Here is a 25159-nt window from a genome sequence, read left to right as displayed (position 1 = left end):
CGAGTGAAAGGTAAAGGAGCGGAGAAGGCGTAGAGAGTAAACGAGAAGCAGGGTTTCCCAGCAACAAGCGGTGTAGGAAGCCATCCCATCGGCGCCTTTGTCCGTGACCTGCGCCTCCGCAGCAGGCAGATATGTTCTCCCAGGTGTTACAGCCCGAAGGCACAAAGTGATCTCTTGCAGCCAGCACGGCTGCCGAGTGTGTCGCTGTCCTCCAGGTCCCTCACTGTCACCTTCCATTCTGCTCTCCCACGTGTCGGTGCAGAAGCTGGATGGGTGATTTACGAAGCCGTGAAGAATGGGGACAGGCATTAATGACTAGTGATCCTCCTCTTCTTGGTGTTCTCCTTGTACCCATCCTGCTTTGTCAGCTTTATTTCTAGGCACAGATTTTGTTTTGCTCTTTGTTTGGTTGTATTTAACTTACCAGATTTCTGCTCTGAAACTCGGGAATGAAACAGTACCAGGGCTGCCTCGTGAGAGAGGGGACTGGCAGAGTCTGCGCTGTTCTCTGGTCGTGGCACAGAACAGGGACATGTGTGGTAACCAGTTTCCAGTCCATCGTCTTTCTGAAAAGCACAAAATGTGCTGTGAAGATTGAGTTGAACAAGTATTGCTTTGGCTGTAGAGAGGCATCCCAAAATAAGTAACGTTCTCTCTCTGCCTGCTCTGGTCCTGTAATTAGTGCAGCACCGTAGAGCGGTCAAACAGAAACACCCTTTGTTCAGTTGCTTAAAAATGGGTGTCCAACAGCACCTGACTGCGCCAGGATCGTGTGCGCTGGCAGGTTTGGCCCAGGACCTGGGGGAAAACCCTTCTGCAGTGGCAGCTGGAGGCACGGGGAGTGCACGAGGGGGAGTTGTGTGATACTGCATTTATAGTTATTTTTACCGCAATGCTGTCTAGCTTGTGTTAAGAATATGCTGGAAGATGCTACAGCTTCAGTGTCTTAACTCCTAACAGAAGCCTGGTCTGGGAGAAGTTGAAGATGTGTATGTATTCTCTGAAAATGTTTGTATACAGAAATCTGTGCGAATATGTATGTTTCTGTTCTTCACTTGTGGCCACCTTTGTGTTTTCCAGTCCATCATCTTCATTCGTGACCGAAATCCTTGTCGCCAGGAGGTGTCTGCATACATCGACTACGCACACAGGCTGATGACAGATGATTTCCAAGTCTACTTCAGTGGGAAGAAAAGATTTTTCCCTCGGAACACTGATCTGAGGTATTTAGCTTGCCTTTGTTTTCATGTTCTCGCATTTAGGCAGTATTACAGAGAAAGATTGAAATGTTTTCAAGTAGAGAGATAGCTTGTGCAGGTGGTTTTCACTGGAAGACAGACACCACGGACCAGGGGGCCTGGGACCGCTCTCAGCTCGGACGCGGTGTGCGCCGGGTGCTGGTGGCCACGGGGAAAGGACCGGGACAAGTGTGGGTGTGCTGGTGGTGTGAGCTGTCGTGGGTCAGCAGGTAAAGACTGCCGGCAGCTCGCTGCACCTCCCGCGCCGTCGCTGTCCCCGCACAAAGCAGCGTCTGTATGCGGGTCGCTGCCGATACCGTTCGGTCAAATTCACGGATGTGTTGCAGAAAGAGAAAGCAGTGTCGGAGGGGACGGGTGGGCTGGAGAAGACTTTGATTTGTTCATGAGACAGCTGGTGTCAGTCCTGAGGCAAGGACACGGAAATCTCGGCACTGCCTGAGGTAGGAAGCACAAATCCTGATTTTGCGCTTTTGAAGGACACAGATGAGCGGTCGGTTGCTGTTTGTGACTGAATTAGGAACAGGAGTGAACATAGCATTGTGTCCGCTTTGCGTATTGTGTCCTTTCTGTGTACACGGATTTTACTAGTGACTCATAAATAATCCTTTTAGATAGTTGTTGTCATACGAAATGAGAAATGTCGCTTGTATCCAGTCGTTGTGCTAAGCCCTGCTTATTCTAAGTTGAAAAAGTCGCATTTAATGTATACTTCAACCTCCTTCCTTCCCTTGTGTCAAAAGTAGGGGGGTACCCTGCAAAGTCTTCATGAGGCATTCACGATGTTCATTCCTTCCAGTGGCAGAATGGACCTTCAGGGGGTATTTAATTTTACCTTTTTGTTCCAAAAAGAAAGGCGAGGGACGGGGAGGAGGGATAGAGCATTCCATATGTAAGGGATTTATGACTAGAATGTAACCCATTTCCTTAGAACTTTCCAGATGAATATAAAGGGAAGTTCAGATGAAGCATATGCGGGGCCAGGAAGGCTAGTTTGTTTTATTTAAATACATGTATGAATGTATGCACTGTAGTTAACGAGGTTCATGTACAGATCTATTCGTGTAACTACACCTGTATATACTGAAGTCCTGCTGCATTGTGTGCCGGCTAAAGAAGAACCCTTCACTTGAGTTTATGTGATGTTCATACCAAATCCAGTGGTATCTGAGTATCAGAGGCTCTTGTATTTGATCTGTGTGATCTCTCTGAGTATCTTTGCCATTTTGTTGCATTGCCCTATCGAGGGAGTATTATTTATATAATATAATCCTCACTTGGTTACGGTTTATTAAATGAAAAGAATGTGTTAGGCAGTGAGTTCTTAAGAGGTCTGGAATCTGGTCTGTAATTGAATCCATTCCCTCTCAGCTAATTTATGTAATCTGATAAGAAACAAGTGTAATACAATTTGTTCAAAGAAAATGGAGAATGTTTGCTCTGTGGAACCGTACCAAAAGATCCTCTGGATGAAGAAGCACGGCAGAAGATGAAGTTTGGGCTGCCTTCTGTCTGATCAGCTGTACTTTGAGTGTCTCGGTGAATGAGGATGAAATGAATGTTTTGCAGCAGAGTTGTACCAGTTCTGTTCTGAAACCTGCCCTGGTTTTTCATTAGTTTTCCGTGGCAGTGTGCTAGACATAGTGTTTGTGATGCTGTATGTGGTGGTGTTTTAACCTCACGCTTAGCTTGTGGTTGCAGTGTTTTCATCTCTTCCCTCTAGTGTGTGTAGTCTTTTCTAAAACAGAGGCAGGTAAGGAGCCATTTACTGTAGAACACAGGTCCTAGAGTTCCCCCTAAACTAGTGGCTTGGAATCATTTGCTTATCTCATCAGCTGTGAAACTTCTTTGGTTTTGGCCCTGGCACGCACCGGTCAGAGCAGGGGAGGTCCAGCGTTCAGGGCGTAGGTGATAGCCTCGTCCGCAATAGAAGCGCATCGCGACACACGGATCCTTCAGGCCGGCATGTTGTTCTCTGTTACTGGCAGGAACCATCCAGTGGGGTAGCTGTGGTCTGTTCTGGCTGCAAGTGGCGCAGCGTTTGGCAGTCACTCATTACCTGGGGTTGGAATTCCCTCCTGTTTTATTGTCAGGTGTGCTCTCAGATACCATCTGTTAGTCTGTAAAGACCAAATCACGGCCAGCGGTACGCTCCCGACCATGGGTGTGAGGCACCTTCTCCTTTCCCTGCCGTACCCTGCACCCCGCAGGTCTGAGAGCGCTGCTCCTCCGCCGCTTGCCCAGGCGAGAGCTGGAGGGAGGAAGCGTCATTTCTGCGCTCGGGGGCACAGGCAGCCCCGCCGTGCCAGGCTGAGGGTGTGCAGAGAGCTTCTCCTCCCTCGAGGAGCCAGTGGCAGGGGGCGAAACCACCTCCTGCTGCGCCCCAGCTGTGCTCCGAGAGCAGCAACGTGCCCGCAGAGGGTGTGATGATCCAGCATCCAGCCCAAAGTCTCTGGAAACTGTTTCTCCCCATCCCCAGGGTATGGTCTGCGGCTGCCGTGGATAAACAGATTAACGCAGCTGGAGGTGGGAGTGGGGGACCTCCAGCAGGCACCGCGCACGCAGTGACACTTGTTCCTGTGGGTCTCCTTCCAGCTCTCGTCCGAGAGCAGGGTGTCGGGTGGATGTTCGAGGACAATAGGCTGTGTTTGTTCTGTTGATCAGAAGGGCGGGTTTCGCAAGTGCAACCGGAGGTTTTTCTTGTGTTGAAAGATCCACGCGAGGCTCTTGGCCGTTTCTCCAGGTGTTCCGGTGATGCCTTTACTTCGGTTGGCTCTGCAGGGGAAATCAGTTGGTGACTTCGTGTTGGTGTACCTCTGCTAAACCTCGCTCGTGATCTATTTGGGGTGTCACACCCTGGCTGCCCCGCCTAATACAGGAGAAGTCAGCTCGTCAGTGGTATTGAACCCCTGCAAATCAGAAGCCCATTAGTGTCTCTAGTGATTGGGTGCTATGGATATAGACCACGAGTTAGGTCCAAAGTGCATTTCAGGAAAACAGGTGGAAGCATCCCGAGTTTCCAAAATGTGCAGCTTCCAGTCTTGGAGAGGATTAGTCAGAACCCACCCCCTAATTTGCAGGGATTACCGTGCTGCTAGTAGTATTACAGTGTGAAAAAATTCAGGATTGAGGAAAAAAATCTCCCTTCAGCATCCCAATTTTGTAAGGACTTTGCCATGACTTATCGATAGAGTAAATTCCACTGGAATGAGAGTGAAGCCAATGAAGGCTGGTGTCGATCCAGACGTGTTGGCAGGATCCCTGCTGTAGCCATATGGGAGGAAAAAAATGTTCATCTCTGTGTATCTGTGACTCCAGGGTCCTTTCCTTGTACAGTGGTGTTCACTGTATACGTGACTCAGTGTCCTGACTCACAGAGAGTGTGTCCTGATTTTGGAAGATTTTCAGTACCTACAGCTCTTGATGCTTTCAGCGGTATTTACGGCTTAGTCACCCCTCAGGTGTGTTGCTGTCTCGTGTTCGGCATCCAGGATTTTTCCACCACGTCTTCAAACCTTTCGGAGATGAAGCGCTGCCACTGTCCTGAGAGGAGAAGGGGCTGTACAGGGGATAGTTCCAACCGCAGCCGAGGTGTGCAAGGCAACGGAGAGCTAGCAGCAGATAGATGCATAGGCAGAAATGAGAGTACGTCCCGACTTGACGGTTGCATGTGTGAGAAGAAAATTCCATTGCTGCCAACTCAGTAAATGTTTAATTTGGAGATGTATACTTCTAATTCTGGCTTGTATTTAAATAGAGCAAATATTACTTTTAACATTTAATTTCTCTTTTTTTTTTTTCAATTCAAATTTCAATCTCTTAAAGGCTCTTAAGAGGAGAGATTGGCTTTTTACAGCTTTGAACAAACTAACTGTATACATTTGAAATAAGGAAATGGAAACTGCAAGTCACTAAAAATCTTAGGAGAGAGAAAATAGTAATGCAGGGGAAAGGCGATCTTGCCCTCTTTGTCAGTGCAGCCATACTGCCACTGGAGAGAACAGAACAGTAGGAAAAACCTCTCAGAAAATAGGAATTGGCCAAGCACTTGTCTGGAATGCGATTTGGGTTGGAGCTTCTGTGTGTGATTGGAGAAGCAGAAATGATTCACGGCTGTTGACTTGCGTGAAGACAGTGTTATGATGCACGGACACCGCGCAAGGCATCGGACCTGCACACGATAGCTGTGCCTCCTCTTGCTGGTTCCCTGAGACAAAGGAAACTATTTCCCAGCACGTCCCTGTGTGTTCGCCCGTTCACAGGGAGCTCTGCAGGTCACGGGATCAAATCCTATAGATCCTGCCTTACCGGGTGGCTGCGTACCTTCCCACGAGCCTCGGTTCTCTCTTAATGTGGAGCAGAAGCGACACGGAGTTAATTCTGGCAGTGCTGACAGTAGGTGTGTGCTGGTGCTGTTGGGCTGGTTCTTATCAGGCTCTTCTGAATTGTCCCGTTGTTTGTGTGAGACCTGCCGGTCAGCGTGCTGCAAACCCAGCCGCGTCCCAGCCGCAGGGGATGTGCCTGACGCTTCCAGGCTGCCTTTCCGGATGGCCCTTGAAGGTGTCTGCCGGGATGGGCTTCCTGCAACGACTACTGCAGTGTAATTAAAAATGTTAGAAACAATAACAGCTAATGGGCTAGGTCCCAAACAAGGGATCTAATTAGAGATTAATTTAACTGAATTATTTAGAGAAACACTCGGAGCATACGTTTACATGCTGTTCCAAGGAAGAAAACAGAACGAGGATCCTGCATGGGGGCTTCAATTACTGAATGTGTTTGCAAGTAAAATGCTAAGCAGCGTGTAAGTTGCAGCACCGTGCACCATGATTATTTGCTTTGCTTATTTAAAATCTGTGTTAGAAAGGGTGTGTGAAGTGTGGAGGGAGGGAGTTGGACCAGCACAGGGAGGAGTGCGGCGTTTCACCAGCCCAGGGCAGCAGCCTGGCCGTCGCGGTGCAGCCCGGGCATGTTGCTTCGGCTCTGCAAGCGCAGATCCAGTCTGCGTTGGGGTGGCTGATCTGGGTATTGATCGTTAGGAAGGTACATCGAAGGCAGGCTTACAGTGACTCTGCAGTGTCCTGTGGGTTTGTGAGTACTTTTCTGGGAACTCTGTGGTTCTGGTTTCTTGTCCGTAGCTGTCAGTCAGAGCCCTATGGCAGATCATGAGGCAGGGTGTGATTTTTGCCACATGTGGGTGCCTGAGAAACCACTTGTTCCTTCTCGTTAGAGCAGGAAATAGCTGTGGCTGAAGTCGGTACGTCCAGATTTTTTAATGGATGGTTGTATGGAATAGCTAGTACTTTCTTTAGTTGCCAGCTATATCCTAGTGAAAATTATGGCCGAATTCTCCCGCACTGCCTTGGTGAGTGATAGGCATTGCTTTGGTTGCCAGCTGTTGGAGGTAAAGCTATGCGTTTGTGGCAGACAATGTTATGGTTTAACTGGAGAATCACTACCTTTTGCCGTAAACAGAATGTCTTCCCAACACTGAGCAGGTGGAAGCCCTGGCTCCTGGGGTAGATAATGCCATACCTGTGCCTAGCCGCAGAGACAAGAGGTTCTCTCTTGGAGGGTTAACTTCCAGGAACCAGAATTAACACTGAGGGAGGGATCTGTTGAGGGATCTGGTTTGACTCCTTGGAAAAACTTTCCCTAAAGCTTCCAAAACTATTATTGGAAAAGACCTACTATGCTTCAGATGTTGGGTAGAGGAGGAGGGTGGGGAGGAGAGGGGGAAAGGAGTAGGGACAGACAGAAAACAATCCCTTGTGAGCTCAGGATAGCTCAGTGGATACTGGCTTTTGTGGCTGCATTTTTCAAGCTCTCCTATGTCAATAAGTAAAGATCCAACAAAGGATTGATATGTAACTGGATTTCCCACATCCTTGGTGAGGTCTGAGCAATCAGGGTCTTGAAATAAACGTTTGGCTGAAAAATTCCTTGGCACCCCAAACTGCATCTGCTTATCTCCTGCGCTGCGGCAGAGGTCTGCAAGTGGTTTGATCATGCACAAAGAAAGTATTTCCAGTTAAGTTATTTTTTAGCATCACTGTGTTTTCCCCGGCAGTGTCACAAGGGATAAGGAGGGGTGGAAGGAGGTTGCAGAATGGAGTGATAAGAGAGGAGGAGTTTCCTCCTCACTCTGTTACGATGTCCTGACAGAACAGGTATGAGGCGCATAACAAGGCAGAGGAGGAACCTGCACAAGCAGACTTGCCAGGGTCAGAGAGACCAACCCCTCACAACAAAACCTGGGAAGAAACCATGGCAAGTTACGGTCATCAGTGTTTCCCTCCTGTGCAGAACAGAAGCACCTGTTTGCAGACCGGCCCCTCTTTTCAGGGGTGTTTGCTGCCTCCCTGGGGCCCGAATTAGGGACTGGATTCAGTCACTGCAAGACAGCAGAGCTCACTGCAGCCTTCAGGCTGCCGCCCGTTCCTGCGCTTATTTGTGGGTACTATTGATGTCGCAACAAAAAGTCTTGAGGTCGATCCGAAGGGATTTCAGAGCCCTGGGAAGAATGCCAAAACATTCAGGAGCACAGGTAGTGCTGTCAGACAACAAGAAGAGATTTTTGAAGCACGGTATTGGCAGGAGGAGGTCTAAAGAAGACATTGGACCAATACCTGACTAATAGCTATTGTGTTCTGTTCTTTTTGGATTATTGGGATGCCACGTACTTTTCTTAGTGTGAGGCCAGTTAATCTTTCTTTGTATGGAAATATCTTATGCTTCTAATCATATAACTGCTCATCATTAGACCTCATAAGTGAAAAGTATTTATGTAAAAATCAGCAGCACCTTATAGGATCTTCTTTTCTGGCCATAGTGGTCATGTCAAAGATACTTCATCAAAACCAGTTGCAGTCTTTTTTCGTTGGCTTCTACAAGCATTCTTAACAAGGAACACACACTTTATAAGGAACGCACACAGGCTGACTCTATCACTTCTCACGCCACTGTGTCGCAGTACCTATTAGCTTTACATCTGTGTGTTTTGAGGGTTATTAGGAAGGTAAAGACACCAAACTCCTGGCCTCTAGAAGAGACTGTATTTCTGTGCTTCTACTGATTGTCTCTCCCCCCTCCTTTTGTTTTTTTTTACCAATCTTTTTTTGTTTGTTTGCACTACAGAGTTCATATTTATGTTTGTAAAAATCTTTGTGATACACAAAAGGGATTTTATTTTCAAAATATCCTGAAGGCACCTAGGCTTATGGAGAGCAGATGGCAGTCTGGTTCATGAGCCAGCCTTCAGCAGAAAGCCTGAGGCTTCAGTTTCAGGCTCATCTACTTCAATACAGGGCAACTTGCTTAATGCCAACAGGGGTGTGCCAAGTAGGAATAATGTGTCTTAGATGTAAAAGACTGTGTGTGTTAAAAAGAGCACCGTGTCCTTTTTTCCTCTCATCCAACACACATCTCTCATGTCTTCCTCCATGAAATAAGAAAGTCTATGACTTGGTTTTCCTTGTCTTTACTTCTGTTTTCAGTCTTCTCCCCATTTTCTTGGTCTCTGAATTTCCTCCGTTCCCCCTCGCACTCACAGATGCTTACCAAGGGGTCACAAAGTGGGACATTCCTCTGGGAAGCCTCATGACAATTCTTTGTGTTTTTCCTGGAAACAAGAACCTCTCGTGGTCTCAGCCCCATTGCGTGCTCCCTGGTGCCAGGGTATGGTGTGACAGTGGCAGTGACACAGTCCTTGCCCGGGGGTGCCACAGTGCCGCGCCGGCAGCACCGGAGCAGCCCTCCCCGCTTTCAGAGCTCGCAGCTTGCGGCGCGGCGGCCGCCCAGCACGACTCTCACAGCTTTTCATTTTCCCTTTTATCCCAGGCTTAATGGTCGAGTGGCAGGGAGTTCCTGTGCTTTGCCAAGCGAGCCCAGAGGGGCTTGTTCAGCGCAATCCGAGTCTTGTAGCCCCAGTAAATTCTTCTGGTGTTTTTCCAGGGGTTGAAGTATGAGACCAATTTAAGGAAATAATGTAATGCACTGCTGTAGTAAAGATACCATACATCTGCACGTGATGACAACTTAACTGCAGGTACTCTATGGGTCCCACAGGTTATTTTTATTATGTCTCTGAAAATGACCACAAGCTAGGAAAGTGACTTAATTCTTTTCACTGATAGGGCATTTTTGGAGGGTATGTTTTTCCTTTGCTATGAGTTTTAAATAGGCTATCCCCTCTCCTGCTGGCCCCCTTTCTTGATTAATGCCTGGAGACTATGGATTTAGAATGACATTCCAGGCTGATCTAGTAACAGGGTTTGGATGCGAGAGCTGCAAGCGCTGAGCCAAGCCACGTCCTTGCTATGCCAGAAATGCATTGTTTCAGCACTCTGTCTGGGCAGTGCACCTGCACGCTGGAGCTGCCACCGAGGAAACCTTCCTGCAGTCCTGCTTCTCATTACACTCCTGGATCAAAGTGTTCTCTGTAATGACATGGTATCTGGCTGGCTGCTCTCCTGCACGGGTATACCCTGAGGTTTGCGGGATGCTGATACCACGTGCTCCAATACGTTCAAAAGCTCGGATAAACATTTGGTGATATAGATTTATGGCCTTCTGTGCACAGGCAGATCACACATGTTGTAACCACACTGAAAATATTTCCTGAAGAACAGCAGGAGAAAGGGAGGGAGAAACATGGACTAGCATTTAAGGTGGGGTACTTCTCTGGTCCTAACGCTCTTTGGAGCTAGTGGAACCCTTGGAAGCACTTAGTAGAATTAGTTAGGTAAGGAAAGACGCCTTTTTTTTTTTTTAGTGCAATGGAACATTCAAATGATTTCTCACATCATATAATCCCATGTATATCATATAATGTTACAATATATAATACAAATAATAATGCTACCGTGAGTACCGAAGGAGGGATAAGGAACGGGAGTGGTGGCCGTGATCTATGTATCTGTTACGTGTAGATGTGGTGCTTAGGGACATGGGTTAGTGAGTTAGGTGGTGTTGGGTTGGACTTGATGATCCTTGAGGTCTTTTCCAACCTTAATGATTCTATGATTCTATGGATTCCCTGGTGGCTTCAGACCTACACGTTTGAGAGGAAGAGGGTCAGTGTCTGTCCCGGCTGAAACCAGGACGCCGTGTGAGAGTTTTATCTTTGTGTCGCTGGTGTTGCCTAAGGTGACCCTGCACATGTGTGTGGGGAAGGATGGAGAGGGCATTCTGGTGGAGGCCCTTTGCCATAGAAGTCCCTTCCCTTGTCTGCATGTCAGGGGAACGGTGACAGCCTTTGGCTCTGGAGCATGCAGGCAGGATGAGAGCTGGGAGCTGTTCCTGGGTTTTGGCTGCGGTGCTCAGCTGAGGCTGCTGCTCTGCGCTCTTACGGGCTGTGATTTCCCAGGGAGCTGGCGGTTTTGCCAAAGAATATTTGTAAGTGTTTAATAGATGGGTGTTGATAGGCTTCCTTCTTTAATTCTGCAGTAATTTTCCACTATGTTCACGTTTCCCCTTAAACACTGACATGTGCCTGCAAGTGTCTTTTGATGTATGTGTTTCTTGCAAAATGGTAATTTTACACAATTTGTGTTATACTTCGGTACTTTATGTAGTGTTCTGTACTTGTGAAATTCTGTCTTGAAGAAGACAGGTGACAGATTTTAAAACAAATGTGTTGGGGGCAGGAGTTGTGGTACCGTATAGCTCTGGTTGGATGCACAGGAACCAGTGAGCTTTCTCAACTTTTGGTTGAGAATATCCCTCTTTCTTACTGTTGGTCATGGCAATATTCTTACATTAAGCAGATGTGGAAAAACAATGATTGCATCAGTTATAAATCTTACTATTGGAGAGTCCAACTCAAAACATTAGGGAGGGGAACAACTTATCTATGTTTTTTAATTTAAAACTGCTATAAAGTTATTAATCAGTTCTAAGACAAATTTTCCCACTGTTAAACCATTGTGCTATTCCACTTTTTTGGGAAGCAATTAATCTCCTTTTTTTTTCTTGTGTGTGCCGCACATACATTGTCTTCAAAGAAGGGTGTTCCTTGAAGATGCTTTTGTAATTGTTTTCTAAGTTCTGGTCTCTAACTTTTCTCCACTGGAGTTTGTAACGTTGCTGTCTGCTGTGCCTGGTAGGCGGATGTCCCCCATCGTTGTTGCACTTTTGCTTTTTCCCTGGTCACTTAATCCCTTTTTGTGTTAGATGACAATTGTTGGGTTTTCTTGCAGTCCTACAACTGTTGTTACCATTAGTTAAAATCAGAACAGTCTTACTCTAGCTCTCAGGGAACTTCATGGAGGTGTTCTTTTGCTGTGTCTGTTTTTACGCGGTGAAACACGCTGCACGTACTTAAAGAAGAGCTGTTCTTACCTGGCTTCTAAATGAGAGCGAACTTCCCAGGATTTGCATGTTATGGTTTCTTTCCAAAAGAAGCAGCAGCTTTGGCCAAGAAGGGAGTTCTGCGCTCCTGTCTCAGGAACAGTGTTTTATTTTTCAAAGGGCTGCAGATTACGCTGTCATTGAAGTGGCCATGGTAAGTGTACACCTTCTGGATGTCTCATTCCTCAAACCTGACAGGAACGTGTAATGTTCGTGTTGTCAGCTGTTAATCTGAACTGTCTTTTTGGAGCAGTTTTAGTAACTGCAGCCTCGGTAGTCCTGCCTGGCAGTTTATCCTGTTCTGAGTAGATTCTGTCGTTCTGAGTGAGGACGTGCGCTGGCTGTGTTTGCCTCCTGTGGTCCGAATAACCTTGCGTTGTTGGCAGCTCACACGAGTAACGGTTACCACGGCCAACTCTTCTCATGCCTTGTTCTTGGCATCCTCTCTCTGTCACATCAGATCCCCGGGAGCTGTGTCCTCACCCGCAAGACCCAGCAGATGCTTTCTGAGCGCTTGCCCTCTGTCCTTACCCCTGCAGCACCCCTTCAGCCACATGAAGTTCTCCTCACCTTCTCTTTTTCCTGTTTCTCTTACTGTCTGCTCAGACATGTACAACCTCCTCCTGTCCATACAGCCTCTTCCTGAAACGGTTTTTCTGACCCAAGCATAGGCAGAGCTTTCTCTGCACTGCTGTGGTCCCTGTTGTATTCAGTGTGTTCGGTGCGCTTTGGGGAGCTGGGGCCTCTGTTCTTTTTATTCCTCCCGATTTCAAAGCGGTTCCGGTTATGGGCTGTTTCTCGTGTTAGTGTGCGAGTAGGTGACAGCAGCTGACTGTCTGGTGGTCTATGTGTGTCTCACGTGCACGAGCTTTGCAGTGGGATTACAAGCTACGAATCTCTTGTAGAGAAGAGATATGGCGTGCGAATACTCTGTGTGCCGTTTGGCTTCATTCGTGTCGCAGCTCTGCCGCCGTGTTTGGGTCGCAGTGGAAGAGTTCCCTCCCTGACGCCTGTCATCCCTTTGCTCTGCCGCTGAACGTGCATCTAAATGAGAGATGTCAGTCTCCCAGGTCAGCAGCATGTTTCTGATTTGAAAGCATTAAAAACCAGTCTTTTTTCAATAGTTAGGTTGATTTGAACCATTCAAGCTGTGTGTTGCTGCGTGTTGCGCCGGTAGTTGAAATGTGTGTAGTGATGGGTGATATCAAATTTTTATCAGCAGAGAGAACAGGCACAGCCTGTTCCTGTACAAAACGCTCAGCTGTGAGAAACTAAAGGGTCATACCGAGGCCAGTGCTTGCAAGATGTGGTACCTGAACTGAAACCTATTGGATTTTAAGTCCCTAAGGAAGTTACTTTTTAAGATTTTATTTTTATAGAGTACTAGCTGTTAGTAATTCTCCCCAGATTTAGCAATCTCCTGGGTGCTCTGGTCACACCAGATCCTAGCAGGACACATCTTTTTCTTAACTGGCATTGGCAAGCTGGAAATCACAAGCCCCATTTTGTGGCAGTTTTTACGTCCTCACCCCAGAGTTTGTAATCCAGAGGTTTTCTGGGGAATGTGTTTGACAACAGCCCTTCGGATCTAATGAGCTTGGGAGCCACTCTGCCAAAGACCTTTCTCCTCCAGACAGGGTAGTCCTTTCCTGAAAAGATGGCATTTCTGCCACTTCGAAGGGAAGTTACTCGAGACAGAAACTACTGATGCTTTCTAATCTCTCCTGTTCTGTGTATTTAAAAGCTGAGGTCACTGGGATATAGATAAAATCCCGGGAGTATTGCAGAAAGGTAGGGGGGCAGGAGGGAGCTGTAGAGCAATATTTTGAAAATGCACCTAAATATTTAAGATTTGACTTCTGAATGTTTGTATAGTTGCCAAAGTCTGGAGGCCGAGGCTTGTTATGCACAGCTTGTAAAAACCAGCAGCACAGGCCAGTGCCTTGCCTCCACGGTGCCTGAGGTGGCACCCCGCAGTTTCACCGTCTTCTAGACCAGGGTGCAAGGGGACCTGAGCTCTTCTCGGGGGCTGGGATTTTCAGTGTGCTGTTTTCCACTTCTGGTGGGAAAGATGCATCTAAACGTCCTCAGGTCACTTGGAGATTGCAGCCTTGGTCACTCAGCAGACTGGTTGCTCTGAGGATTCCCTCGGTGCCCAGGCCATTGGGATTTCAAGGGATTTGCATTAGTGAGGTCTGAGAAGGAGGAAAGAATGCTTTCCAAGCCTTGAAGGCTGGCTGTCTCCCATGGCTTTACCACACACCACTCAAGTTAAATACTAGAAAAAAAGTGTTCATTTTTTATAAAAGTGTTATTTTTCATCAGTTCAGCTGATAATTAGAAGTTTTAGCACATGGTTTTATAGATGAATTATTTCTGGACTCAATTCCTTGCCTAAGGAGATTACAGTTGGAAAGGAAGGAGACCCTTTGAAAGAAACCACAGGAAGAAAGAGATGCATGCATACATTAGGCATGCTTTGAATACGTGCCTTCAGAAAAATCCATCATTTCATCTCAGATGCTTAATCAAACTTTGATCAAGAGGCTAATGTATTCACAGATCTTAACCCCGCGCCCTTCAAAAGGGAGGACATTGGAGAAGCTGGTCAGGCTCCACAAATATGCATATCCAAATCAATCGCAACAATACCATTTCCTTTACTAACTCACCTACCTGTCGAGTTGCCATTTGGTCCCTCCAGGTCTTCCTGCTCATCATGTCTCGTTATGGCTCTGGTTCGACAACACACCTGAGCGTTGTTTTCAGGGCACCTTTGGCACACATCTGAAGGTCATATTTTTTAAAGTGTTAAAAGTGTAGGCAGGTGCCCAGGGGGATTTTCAAAAACCTGTGGAAGCTCCCTGCAATGCACCCCGCCTACTACAAGAAACCGTCAGGCTTTGGAAATCTGTCTTGGCACTTACCTGCCTCTTTGGCACCCAAAGCAATTGGGTGAATGATAGCACAGGGCTGCAGTTGTTCATCATACGCTGTCTTTTTGTTAGTGGAAGAGGAAAACTAATGAGTGAACATATGTGACAACCAGACGAATGCTCAGCTCTGATGTCTTTCTTCATTGCTAGGTCAGCCGTTGATAGAAATTCACCTCGGATAATCAGATAATGATTCTTTCCTTAAGATTTGATTATTTTTTGAGGAAGATTCAGTGATCTCCCATCTCACTGACGATCATTATATACTCCTTTGTCTGCCGTCGTGAGGAACTGGTTTCAGTAAATCCGTAGTGAGTGAACCTGAGGTCCCCTGTTCTCCAGAGGCTGTTGTTCAGAATCTCACCCCTTGCTGTGGAGCAAGGACAGTCACTGCTATGAGCATGTTTTTGTGAATGGTGCTTGCTCTGTTGGGTTGGTTTTGTTTTAGCACCAAGGTGTGGCTAGGAGGGAAACTTCTATGACTATTTTTATTTTTATAGTGGTTTTGTTGGTTTTTTTTGGTTTTTTTTTTTTTTCTCCCACCTGCAGATGCTTTGACAAGGCACACTAGGAAAAAAGAAATTTCCTGATTGGCTGACTACTAATGCAATCACCATGTACTGGTATGCAAAAGAACGAGGTCTCTGGTTTTGTACATTTATCTATTAGCAATATGCAACTTCCACCAGGCCTTCAGTGATTATTAATTGCACAATATGTATAATCCTGTTGTTCTTCCAACAATTACATCCTCTCTTTTATGTTCTTTGTTGTAGCTTCAAGATAAAACTTTCTTTTCATTAGCCATAAATTGTAGTGTGTTGAGTGGTTTTATTCTTTTAAAGATGGAGAGAACTAATAAGATGATACATTCTGAGTGATTACTGCACAACTTCTGGAGCCTGACAGTAATTTCATCATTTCTTGGGATCAGGCCTATAACCCCGAGGACTTTAATTTCTTTTCCTTTTGTTGCTTTTATTTCTTTTTTTTTTTTTTCTTATTAATCTTAGCCTGCATCCAGAAATGCAAAAGGTGTACCCAGATGAAGTCCAAACAATGCTGGGAGTACTGAGCAGACTACCGCAGAAACATCTTGGCTGTGAGAAGCATTTCTAAATGCTCCAGTGCTGCGGGTGTCTGCTAGGACCCACTGAGAGCAAAAGTACACGGACCTGCGCGTTGGAACACTCAACCTCCAGCCTGCCTGGCTGGCAGTGGTGCAGAGCCAGGGTGCGTTACGGAACGGGGGGGCAGGTTAAACTCAGCTGCCCGATGTGGTCCAGCCGTGACAATTCTGCCACGCCGCCTGCAGCCAGCCTGCCTCCCCGCTGGTCCTGCAGCCCAGTGGCTGTTTTATGTGTAGACTAGAGGTTCTTGTTAGAATGTCAAGATAAAGGCTGAAAAACAGACTCACAGGATGATACCATCTTTTGTCTGTGGGAATCCTGCCTCTCTTGTGTGAGAGAACTGCTTTCCAAGTCCTCGCTGCGTTGCTGCTGTTTTGACTAACAAATGTGCCAAGCCATGATAAACTCAAAGGGCACCATTTGGTTAATGCTTTGCCAAGAGATGTGCACAGTAGGAAGGGTTCAGCCATACACCATCCTGGAGGTACTTCTAGCTTATGTCGTAGGACTGAAACCGGTGTTATGCTGTTGTCCAGTCCAGATGCACATTTCTCAGGCAATGTGGCTGCACAGTGCAGTGTCCCTCCTGTTAGCCACCTTGGGTTGGTCTTTGCCTCCTTTCATGGCGTTGCCCTTCATGCTGTGCCCGTGAACTCATCAGAGCTGACCTGGGGCTTGCTGAGCAGGCAAACAGTTCCAGATCAATGGAAACTGCAGGTGCTCATTGGTTTTGCACGTCAGGCTCCTTTTTCCCCCTTGATGCAGGGAAAATTGGGCTATCTTAGAGGCAGATCCCAGGCAGGAGGTGGAGCAGCCGTGCGGCTCGGGGGTTATCAGGAGGAGAGGGTAAGATCAAGGGGTTACCTTGCTGAGAGGAGCTCTGCGAGCCCTTTGATCTCGGAGCGCTCCAGCATGCCGCTGATGGTGTTAGATGGAAGCAGGACTAAAGCCGGTCTCTGTGCCCCACCGGACACCTTTCTGCCCTCGCTGGCTGCAGCATTCGTCAGCAGCCTTGGAGGCAGGGTCTCCTCTGCAGAGGGCTGTCGTCTGTCTGCACCTCCTCGCAGCGCTGGCTTTGTGGTGTCGGGTCAGGGTCTCAGCCTTCCTACAGATGCTGAGTTCATTGCCCTTTGGCTATGGAATCACAAGGGAACAGGAGTCAGCACCAATGGGCTCCTTTCTGAGCTCTTCTTGCAAAGTGGCAACTAGGCTTTAAAAAAAAAAAAAGTGAAGGAAGGGAAAAGGTGAGAAAAGGGGGAAAAAAATTATTTGTTTTTAAAGCCATAGAGTGAAAAGGGGGAGTCAACAGCTCAGGGGCGCATCTTCAGGCTCTTTCTGTTTGTAAGCTTTGTTGCCTTGGGCTAGTTGTAGTCCCCGTGACTAGCAGTGGTGTGTTAGTTCTTGTGCTTGTTGAACATCCTGGGTGTGAGCATCATCAGCCCTCCTGCAACTGGGGGCAGCTTGGCTGCTGGTCTCTGTTGAGCCCAATTCCAGGGTTTCTGCCGTTCCCTGGGAGATGCAGAGGCAAGGCTGCACTCGGGCAGTGCGGGGAGAAGGTGCTGATGCTGGCTGCAGAGCGGTCCTGCAGGAGCTGTCCAGATTTGAGAGGGAGAAGCTGCATCTCTGCGAGGCTCCGAATCCAGTGCTGGGTGGCGCAGCGTTCGTCCGTAGCGCTGCCCTGCAGTGATGAGATGTCATCAGTGACCCCGGTGCTGATGGGGCTGTTCCCGAAGTTCAGTGCTGAGGCACACTGTACTGCACATGAGCTAAATGGCAAAGGCAAGCCAAACAGTCTTAAGGATTATTTCTGGCCACAGAGCTAAACATCCTCTCCGTGCCAGCTGTGAGCAGGGAAGCTTGGCCACGGATTAGAGGCAGAGATCCCCATCACCTCCAGTGCCAGTAGTGTACGAGGACGTGTCGGACACTCCCTGCCTACGGTGGTGACTCCTGCTCTGTAGCTGCGCACGCGGCAGGAGGTGGCTGCGCTTTTCCACTGCTTCTAGGAAACCAAGGCATGAACTGGTCCTACGGGCCAGGTGTTCATTTCTACCCATTTTACACAGGAGTTCCTTGGAGTTACTCCTGATTTACAACCAGCTTGCAATAAAAATCAGCTGTGGGAGTTTAGGTAAATGTTACAGGGTTTAAATCCAATATGACAATATAGCACAGGTAAGCAGGAAAAAAATTTGCCAAAATAGCTACTGTGCACAGTAGCTGTGGACAAAGCAAGCTGCCTTCATTTTCCAAAGTACTGTAACAAATCTCACCCTACCTTAGCAATCGTTTTGATAACTATAATTATTTCAGTTAAAGCTACTTCAAGATGAAAAAGAAAAGTTGGCATCTTTAGATTTCTTAGGTGAAAGAAGTAACTTGTTCTTGTTTAACCAGAGGTCTGTGACATGCACCTTATAATGTGAAACAGCAGTTGGCATGGGGTCAGGGGTATGTGCTGTGTTACATGGTGGTGTGTCCCACCAAGCCGTTGACCTCGTTTGCATCAGAAAGCTGTGGAAGGACTGAGGGGCTGAATCCCATCCAAGTGGGCTGCTGCTTTGTCATATTTGGCAAGCACATGCAGTTCCCCCCCCACTTAGAACAATTACCAGTGCACTCCTACCAGAGGGCAGAAAGAAGGAGCATACCAGGAAAAAGGAGCTGCTGCTGCTTTTTTCCCCTGTTTCTACTCTCCTTTGTTGTCCTGCATCCCCCGTCTCTCTTGTCTTCACCCTTCTGCTGCTGCCCAGCTCAAGACAGCTGGCCTGGGAGTTGCCAGGAGGGGGTCTGAAGCCAGATAGTTTGCATCGCAAATTCGTAGAACCACAAACTGAAAAAAGCTGTTGAGCCATCATTGTTTATAATTAGTTTTTGACTCTAGTCCCAGTCTGTTACAGGGAATGGTTTTATCTTTGTGTACGTGTGGGTGGGAAGAGAAAAGTAGAGAACTGAATCAAGGAACCAATCCTTATCCTGGGGGGAAGAAAGAATAGGGTAGTATAATCTAACCCCATGGGATCAAAGGTGGGGCCAACACAGACATAAACACCTTTGCACTGTGTTCTCTCTCCCTGATTTTCCTGGTTTAAATAGTAAATAATAAGTTGGGACAACAAAGCTCCTACCCTGCAGATGCGCAGCTTCGTTTCTGCTGGTCAGACGGCGGTTTGCCAGCCTCGGTTTGTTCAGCATGAGAGGTGCTCTCCGGTCTGTCCAGGTCTGATGCACCACGGCATTTCAGCCCCTAGAGTAAGGGTTGACATCTTCCTCCCATCACAGCTCATTTCCCACTGTGCAATAAGGGAAAAAGGAGGACAATCACACACTGAGGTGTCAAAATCCAGTTTGCAGCCTTGCCAAGGGTTTTCCTCTAGGAAAGCATTTGTCCAGGTCCCCAGGTGGGAGCAGCCGCAGGACTCCACCCAACGCGCCCCATTTCCTGGCTGGACCTGGCAGCTGGGATTCTTCGCTGCTCTGCCACCAGCCCATGTATCCTCGGGAAAAATCTTCAACGTCTTTTGTGCCCTGGCTCCCCCAGCCAGTGATGAGCTCTGTAACAAAGCCTGCCTTACATCTCACAAGAATGTCAAGTGGTTTAAGGCATGTTTACAAAAGGACCTGGAGATTTTTGGATGAAAGACATTCTGTAAGCACCATGAGGTTTGATGTGCTGCCATCTTGGTACCTGAAGGAGAACTTTAAGGTTACAAAAACCTGTGTTCAGACTCCTGTGTTCTGGGAGGGCATTTGCCTGCTTGCAGAATTAAAATCTGCTCAGACCAGAATTATCTGAAGAATGAAAAGAACCCACCTCACATGTCATTCTGTGTTCCTAAACACAGTGTGCTACTGGTTATGTGCTGCTGCACCAACAAGTCATTGTCTGGGGGGGGGGGGGGGGGGGGAAAAAACCACAAAAATTTTTAAAAAGCCTAAGATGCATTATTCCTGCAGCTGGACTGTGGGCACTGCTGGGTCTCTCATACTTACATACTTAAGTGCTGCGCTGAAAACTCTTACATTTGTTCCAAAACACGTGGTAATCAAACAACATAATAATAGAAAAAATGTACATTGCAAACTTTGTCTTGGGTGTTTGATCATGTTCATCTGATAGTGTGTTTTCATCTCAGGATAATTTAAATACTTAAAGCCACATGGAATTCTGATAATAAAATTTAGTTTGGTTAGAGTGGGATTACAGTAACCTCCAAATACCACTTCCTGATGAAGTTTAGTTTAGTATTTATTCTAGAGAAAGAAACATGGATGAGGTGGGGTTCCCTAGCTCCTAATTTCCATCCCCCCCTTATTGCAGCAGCTTTGTAGCAGGATGGATTGATTACAATGAGCAAGTTTCATATTAACAGTAACTGGCAGGGGAGAGGCTGCTCCAGAGAAGCCTTCTCCAACCTTTGCTCCTCTGGTCAAAGTGTTCTTCTGGTCCCCTGCCTGTTAGGCAGTGTTGGGAGTATTTCCACCTGGCATATATTACTTTGTCCTCTCTGTAACACTGTCCTCCAGCAGCAGCAGCCCTTCTCATCCTTACCTGCTGACACTGGGTGTGAGGCTTACTTGAGTCACTTGATGTCATCAGTTGTACCAGCTTTCAGCAAAGAGCACGAAAAAAGGTATGCAGGAGAAATTTCCTTCTGTGGCTGGACATCTAGGCTTCCTCATAGCAGCAGCCTTCTCGCTGTCTGCTGGTCTTCGTTTTGGAGAACATGGGACTGCTGGGAAGCGTGGGGCTTACGCGTGGGAAGGGCAGCCGGAGAGTTGCGTGAGGCACTGCCCAGTTCTCTTAGTCCTCAGGACAGGGTTCGGAGAGATCTGCTTTGTTTTGCTGGTGGACTTTGGGTTTATCTCTTGCATTTAAGCACATGATGGAAATCAATTTGTCATGGAGTGAAGGAGTCCATAATGCAACTGTTTGCATTACACATTGATTTCTCAGCATGAAGCCTGTCTGAGCTCTGGACATCCAGAGTTCCACTGGCTTAAATGTGGCAGGATGGTAGGAGCCGGGTTGGGAACTTGGCAAAATGCAGGAAGTTATTGTCTGGCAGCTTATTGACTATTTCCGCCTTCAGATGTTTAATTTCTTTTTAGTGAATGGGGGTTAGTCTTTGGAGAGAGAGACACACCCACACCCTCTGGTAGTGGTTTTCCAGCAGAAACGGTCCCATTTGTGCCGCTGGACTTGTTAACCAAGTTGTGACCTGGGGGACGGGGAAGAGCTGTATGGATGAAATAAGAGAATCTGTGTATTTAATTTGTGTATAAGTTTGTGCATGTTCTTCCTCTTAGATTTAAATAGGGAATGAAAAAATCGTGTTTACCACTTAACGTGGCTACTCAGGAGCATTCAATAATTCTGTAGATGACAAATTATTGTGATCAGTTAGTGAATCAAAGCAAAGCAGTTGTTCTCACTAAGCTGAATGAATTGTGTCCGCTTACCTCGCAGGGACTTTCTGCAGACATCCCGGTGTCAGGCTGCACAGGGCTGCCGAGGGCAGCTGCTCCTCGCACTAACTCACGCGCCCAAGGACAGAACTTTGTGCTGAGTGCTCCCTTCTATGTTATTGACTTCAGTAGCAAATCACCCACTGACGTGAGTGATGCCAGGGTGAACTCTGTAAGGGTGTTGTGAATTCATCCCCGAGTCATTACACGTTGCCCTGTTCCTACCGGCGGTGTTCAGGATGTAACAGATTCAGTGTACGTAACAGCGTGGCCTCTTGTTTTGCATTATTTCCAAGCGAGGAAGAAATCAAGGTGCTTTAAAAACCAGAACCGTGTATCTAAGTTGGAACAGAGTATCCTTGCACAAGACAGGACAATTAAAAGGTATTTTCTGAATTTCTTGAGTCCTCCTTGCACACAGGGTGATTTCCTGACCTCTTCCCATCTCATCCTCCTTTTGACAAAGACATGCTGATCAGTAGCAGAAATGCCACGTGCCCCTTGAATGATCAGAGGAGGATCCACCCCAGTAGGTACGCGTAGCAGCGCCGTCGCACATCCCGCAGTTTGTAGTTACATCAGAGCTGGAGAGGTTTCTAAACAAATACTGGCAATGAGCACGCAAATCACAGCCTCTTAGTTGGCTGCATGGCAAGTACAGAGGCAAAGGGGCTGAGGTCAGGTCATAAAAAGTTTGGGAAGTCAAAAAAAAAAAGCATGGGAAGTTGTGTGGAATTCCAGCACCTCTGTCCTTCCTGGGAGGAAGACAGGCTGCTGAAATCCTGAGTCTGTTTTGTGTTTGACACAGCAGGCTGATGGCTCCTTTTGACTTTCTGGTTGGCAATGGACATTTTGGAAACCAGCGAGCACAGTCAGCCTGACTGGACAGTTTGCTCCGGAGTTAATCCCAGGCTGACACCTACAGTTCTTTGGGGAGCTGGGGTTCTCCTTGGGGAGCTGGATTTCAGCCCCTCCCGCTGTATCTGGCCCATGAGGAGACTTCTGAACAGTCCTTACTACCAGAATTATATTAAAAACAAGAGAGAGGAGAACAGCAAGGCAGCAAGGGTGTTCCAGTGAGGTCCAGAGGGGAAGCTGTCGGTTCCCACATCTGGTTTGCGGATCTGTGGTGGTCCGGGAAGCGCTTCCAGGTGGTCTCCAGAGCTGTTTCCTTCACAGCAGTGGTTCTCCAGCACTGCCCCTTCTCGCTGGTTACAGCCCAGGCTCTGGACTTTTCGGTAACACCAGTGAGGAACGGACGGGGAGGCAGCTGGGGTCTCGGTTTTGGTTTGCCGGAGGTCAGATAGGTAGGGCCCATCTGGACAGGTTTGCTAATACTTCATAGGCTTCTGCTTCTCGGTGCGTCTTTCAGAGGGGCTGTGTGGAATCAGGAGCTGCTCAGCATGGATGAGGAGGTCAGAATCTGCCCCTTGAGCTGCAAGAGTGACATCCATTAAGAGTACGGCGTTTCTGTTTCACATTTTCACAGCTTTTACAACTGGGATAGAAATCTCAGCACTTCCAATTCCAGCCCAAATTACCAAGTGATTGCAGAAAATACCTGTGGACTACTCTTCAAGAACAAAAGTGACAGGAAAATAATAAATGTGGATCCCAAGGTAAATGTCTTTTTTTTACAATACTCTGAATTTCCTTTATGCTGTGGAGTTTGACTGCTAAACTGTTGTGTCCAGCTCCAAATCGTGTCTTTATCAATACACACCCAATATTTCAGATCTCCTCAGGTGTGCCGTTCCCCTTGCTAACAGAGCTGCTCTGGTCCCTGTCAGAATGGATTTAACCCGCCTGGTTTGTGGCCGAGCGTGCCTCGGCCTTTCCCGTGTGACGACAGGAATCAGAGGGTAAACTGCCGGATACAGCTGGAAGCTTTCTGAAGTGGGGTTCCTCTTACGTGCTGCCCCTTTCCCTGCCCTTTCTCTGTCCCACCAGAGCTATGAGCTGTTGCCGTTACAGACAGCGGCTACAGCCTGTGAACGGCCAGGAGGGCTGGGGAAGGGGAGGTGTGGCAGAGGGGACAGGCTGAGGTGGAAAGCGGGACTGGTGGAAGATGAGGACTGAAGCATGGACGTGTGTAAGCAGGTATATCTGGTGTGGAGTGACACACGTGCCTCCAGCTAAAAGGAAAAAATGGCTAAAATGTTGGCAAGGTGTCCTGGGACTGGTGGTCCTTGTATTCACCTGCTCTTAAAAGTCAGATCTCTGTTACGAAACATGCCTGCAGGTGGATAAAAATAAATAAATATTGGTTAACAATAAATAAATATTAGGCTACTTTGAAACAAAAGCTGCAGCTTGCAGGAACTGTAATATCCCAAATCCTGTCAGGTTTTTACACCAGCAAATCCAGAAAGCAGAATCAGCAGGGACCATCTTCCCTGAGCATTTCTGCAGTGGTGAACCAAAACCAGCCAAATTCCTTTCCCAGCCACACACAATCCTCCTTCGTCCTCATTAATACAAAAGACATGAGAAGTCCTAAGGAAAGCAGCTCCGTTAAGGTCATCGAGTTCTTATGGCAGCTTGAGATTGTCACTGGCATAAGGGTCAAACTTGGATTTTAAACCAATCCCTCCCAAAAGATAAATCTGACACTAGATACATCTTCCTGTGGAGAGCTGTGTTTTTCCAGCACCCAGGAAATTATTCAAAAGGATTTACAGGTGAATAAAAGAAAGGAAGATACTTGTGCCTTAGTAGTGCCATAACCTGGATGGATGTTGTGGACTCTGTGTCTCTTATATACTATTGACAACACAAACCTAGGAATTGCTTCCACCTAAAAAGGGCTCCGATCCTGTTATTGCTGGAGTTGATTGGTCTCCACCATTTATGTACATAGCAGTTGAATCCAAACAAAGCAAACGCTCAAGTCACACTCAGACATCCCTTTTTCAGCCATAGTTGAAAGCTGATTAAATTGCTATGGGTATTTTATCTTTCATATTGAGAGCTGAATGGGTAATAACATTATAGCCAGCTTCCCTCTGTAGGAAACCAACTGTGTTCCTCTGGTGCCAGCTGCGCTTTTTTAAGTTTTACAGCTGAAATCCTTGGACTGTAGATTGGATTTGACAAGCACACCCAGGCTTTGGTTACTCTCAAAACCAACATGAACTAAGCTGGGCAATAATTTGTTTGGATTTCTACAGAACTGATCTAGGACGATGGTTTCTTTGATGTTCTTCCCACAAAAGATGGTCACATATGAATAGTTACAGTCCAAAATATCAAATTATATGCATTTCAAAATAAGTGCATTGGTTTGTTAGAAATTCAAAAATGCATACCTAAAAATGTGTCTGGTTGCATGGAAAGTGGGCCACCAGTCCAACATCTGCAGCTGCAGAGCATCTGTACCAAATAACCAGCTCTTTAGTGTCTACGTGAAAGGTCCTCGCGTGCCAAGAGCCACACTAAGAAGCGTTTGTGTGTTGTACATTGTGTCCCCTCTCAGGTTGCAGGACACAGGCCTGTGAGTCCCCATGAGATCCATCTGGCTTTGGCTTTTCTGTAACACTGATTGAGAACAAGCTTTTGGGGAGTGCTTGCTGTTGGCCAGAATGAGATCAGCACGAGTTGTCTCTCATTGGGTTCAGCTTGAACAGACTTAGTACCAGCTGCGTGATCTTTGCAAGCAGACCTCTTTGGCAAGTCGATGGTCCAGTTCTTCCTGGTTGTGTTTAGTTACAAGCGTTCTATCACTGTCTTTGCATCTGCTAAAAGCGATGCAGGGGAAACAGGCTGCCTGATGGTGGGACATGAACGTTCACTGAGAAATCCCCATCTTCAAAGCTGGTTGCATTTATCAAACTTTATGGTCCAAGGGAAGAAGAATAATGAAATTAAAAACCCATGCCTTTCCTCTCTCCTGACCGGGTGTCTGTAATATTGTGTGTTTCAGGCTTACCCAGGAGACGACACCACACGGACGCCTGTTGAAACAGATCTCTATCTCCATGTCGTTATCTACGACCATGTCGTCAGAAGAGGGAACTGA

The 25159-nt window shown here is 47.1% G+C and overlaps 1 protein-coding gene across 1 annotated transcript; it reads left to right on the top strand.

Moving 5' to 3' along the window:
- Positions 1 to 1080: 1080 nt before the first annotated feature.
- On the top strand, positions 1081 to 25159 carry LOC104462764 (chromosome unknown open reading frame, human C4orf22; the record flags this gene model as incomplete). Its single annotated transcript, XM_010074847.1, has 3 exons — positions 1081 to 1223; positions 22631 to 22760; positions 25064 to 25159. Coding segments are annotated over 3 exons (369 nt in total), but the record flags the coding sequence as incomplete, so codon positions are not given.

This window comes from Pterocles gutturalis, unplaced genomic scaffold (genome assembly GCF_000699245.1).
Source record: "Pterocles gutturalis isolate BGI_N339 unplaced genomic scaffold, ASM69924v1 scaffold43807, whole genome shotgun sequence".
Taxonomy (NCBI): Eukaryota; Metazoa; Chordata; class Aves; order Pterocliformes; family Pteroclidae; genus Pterocles; species Pterocles gutturalis.
This window is presented reverse-complemented; position numbering and strand designations above follow the sequence as displayed.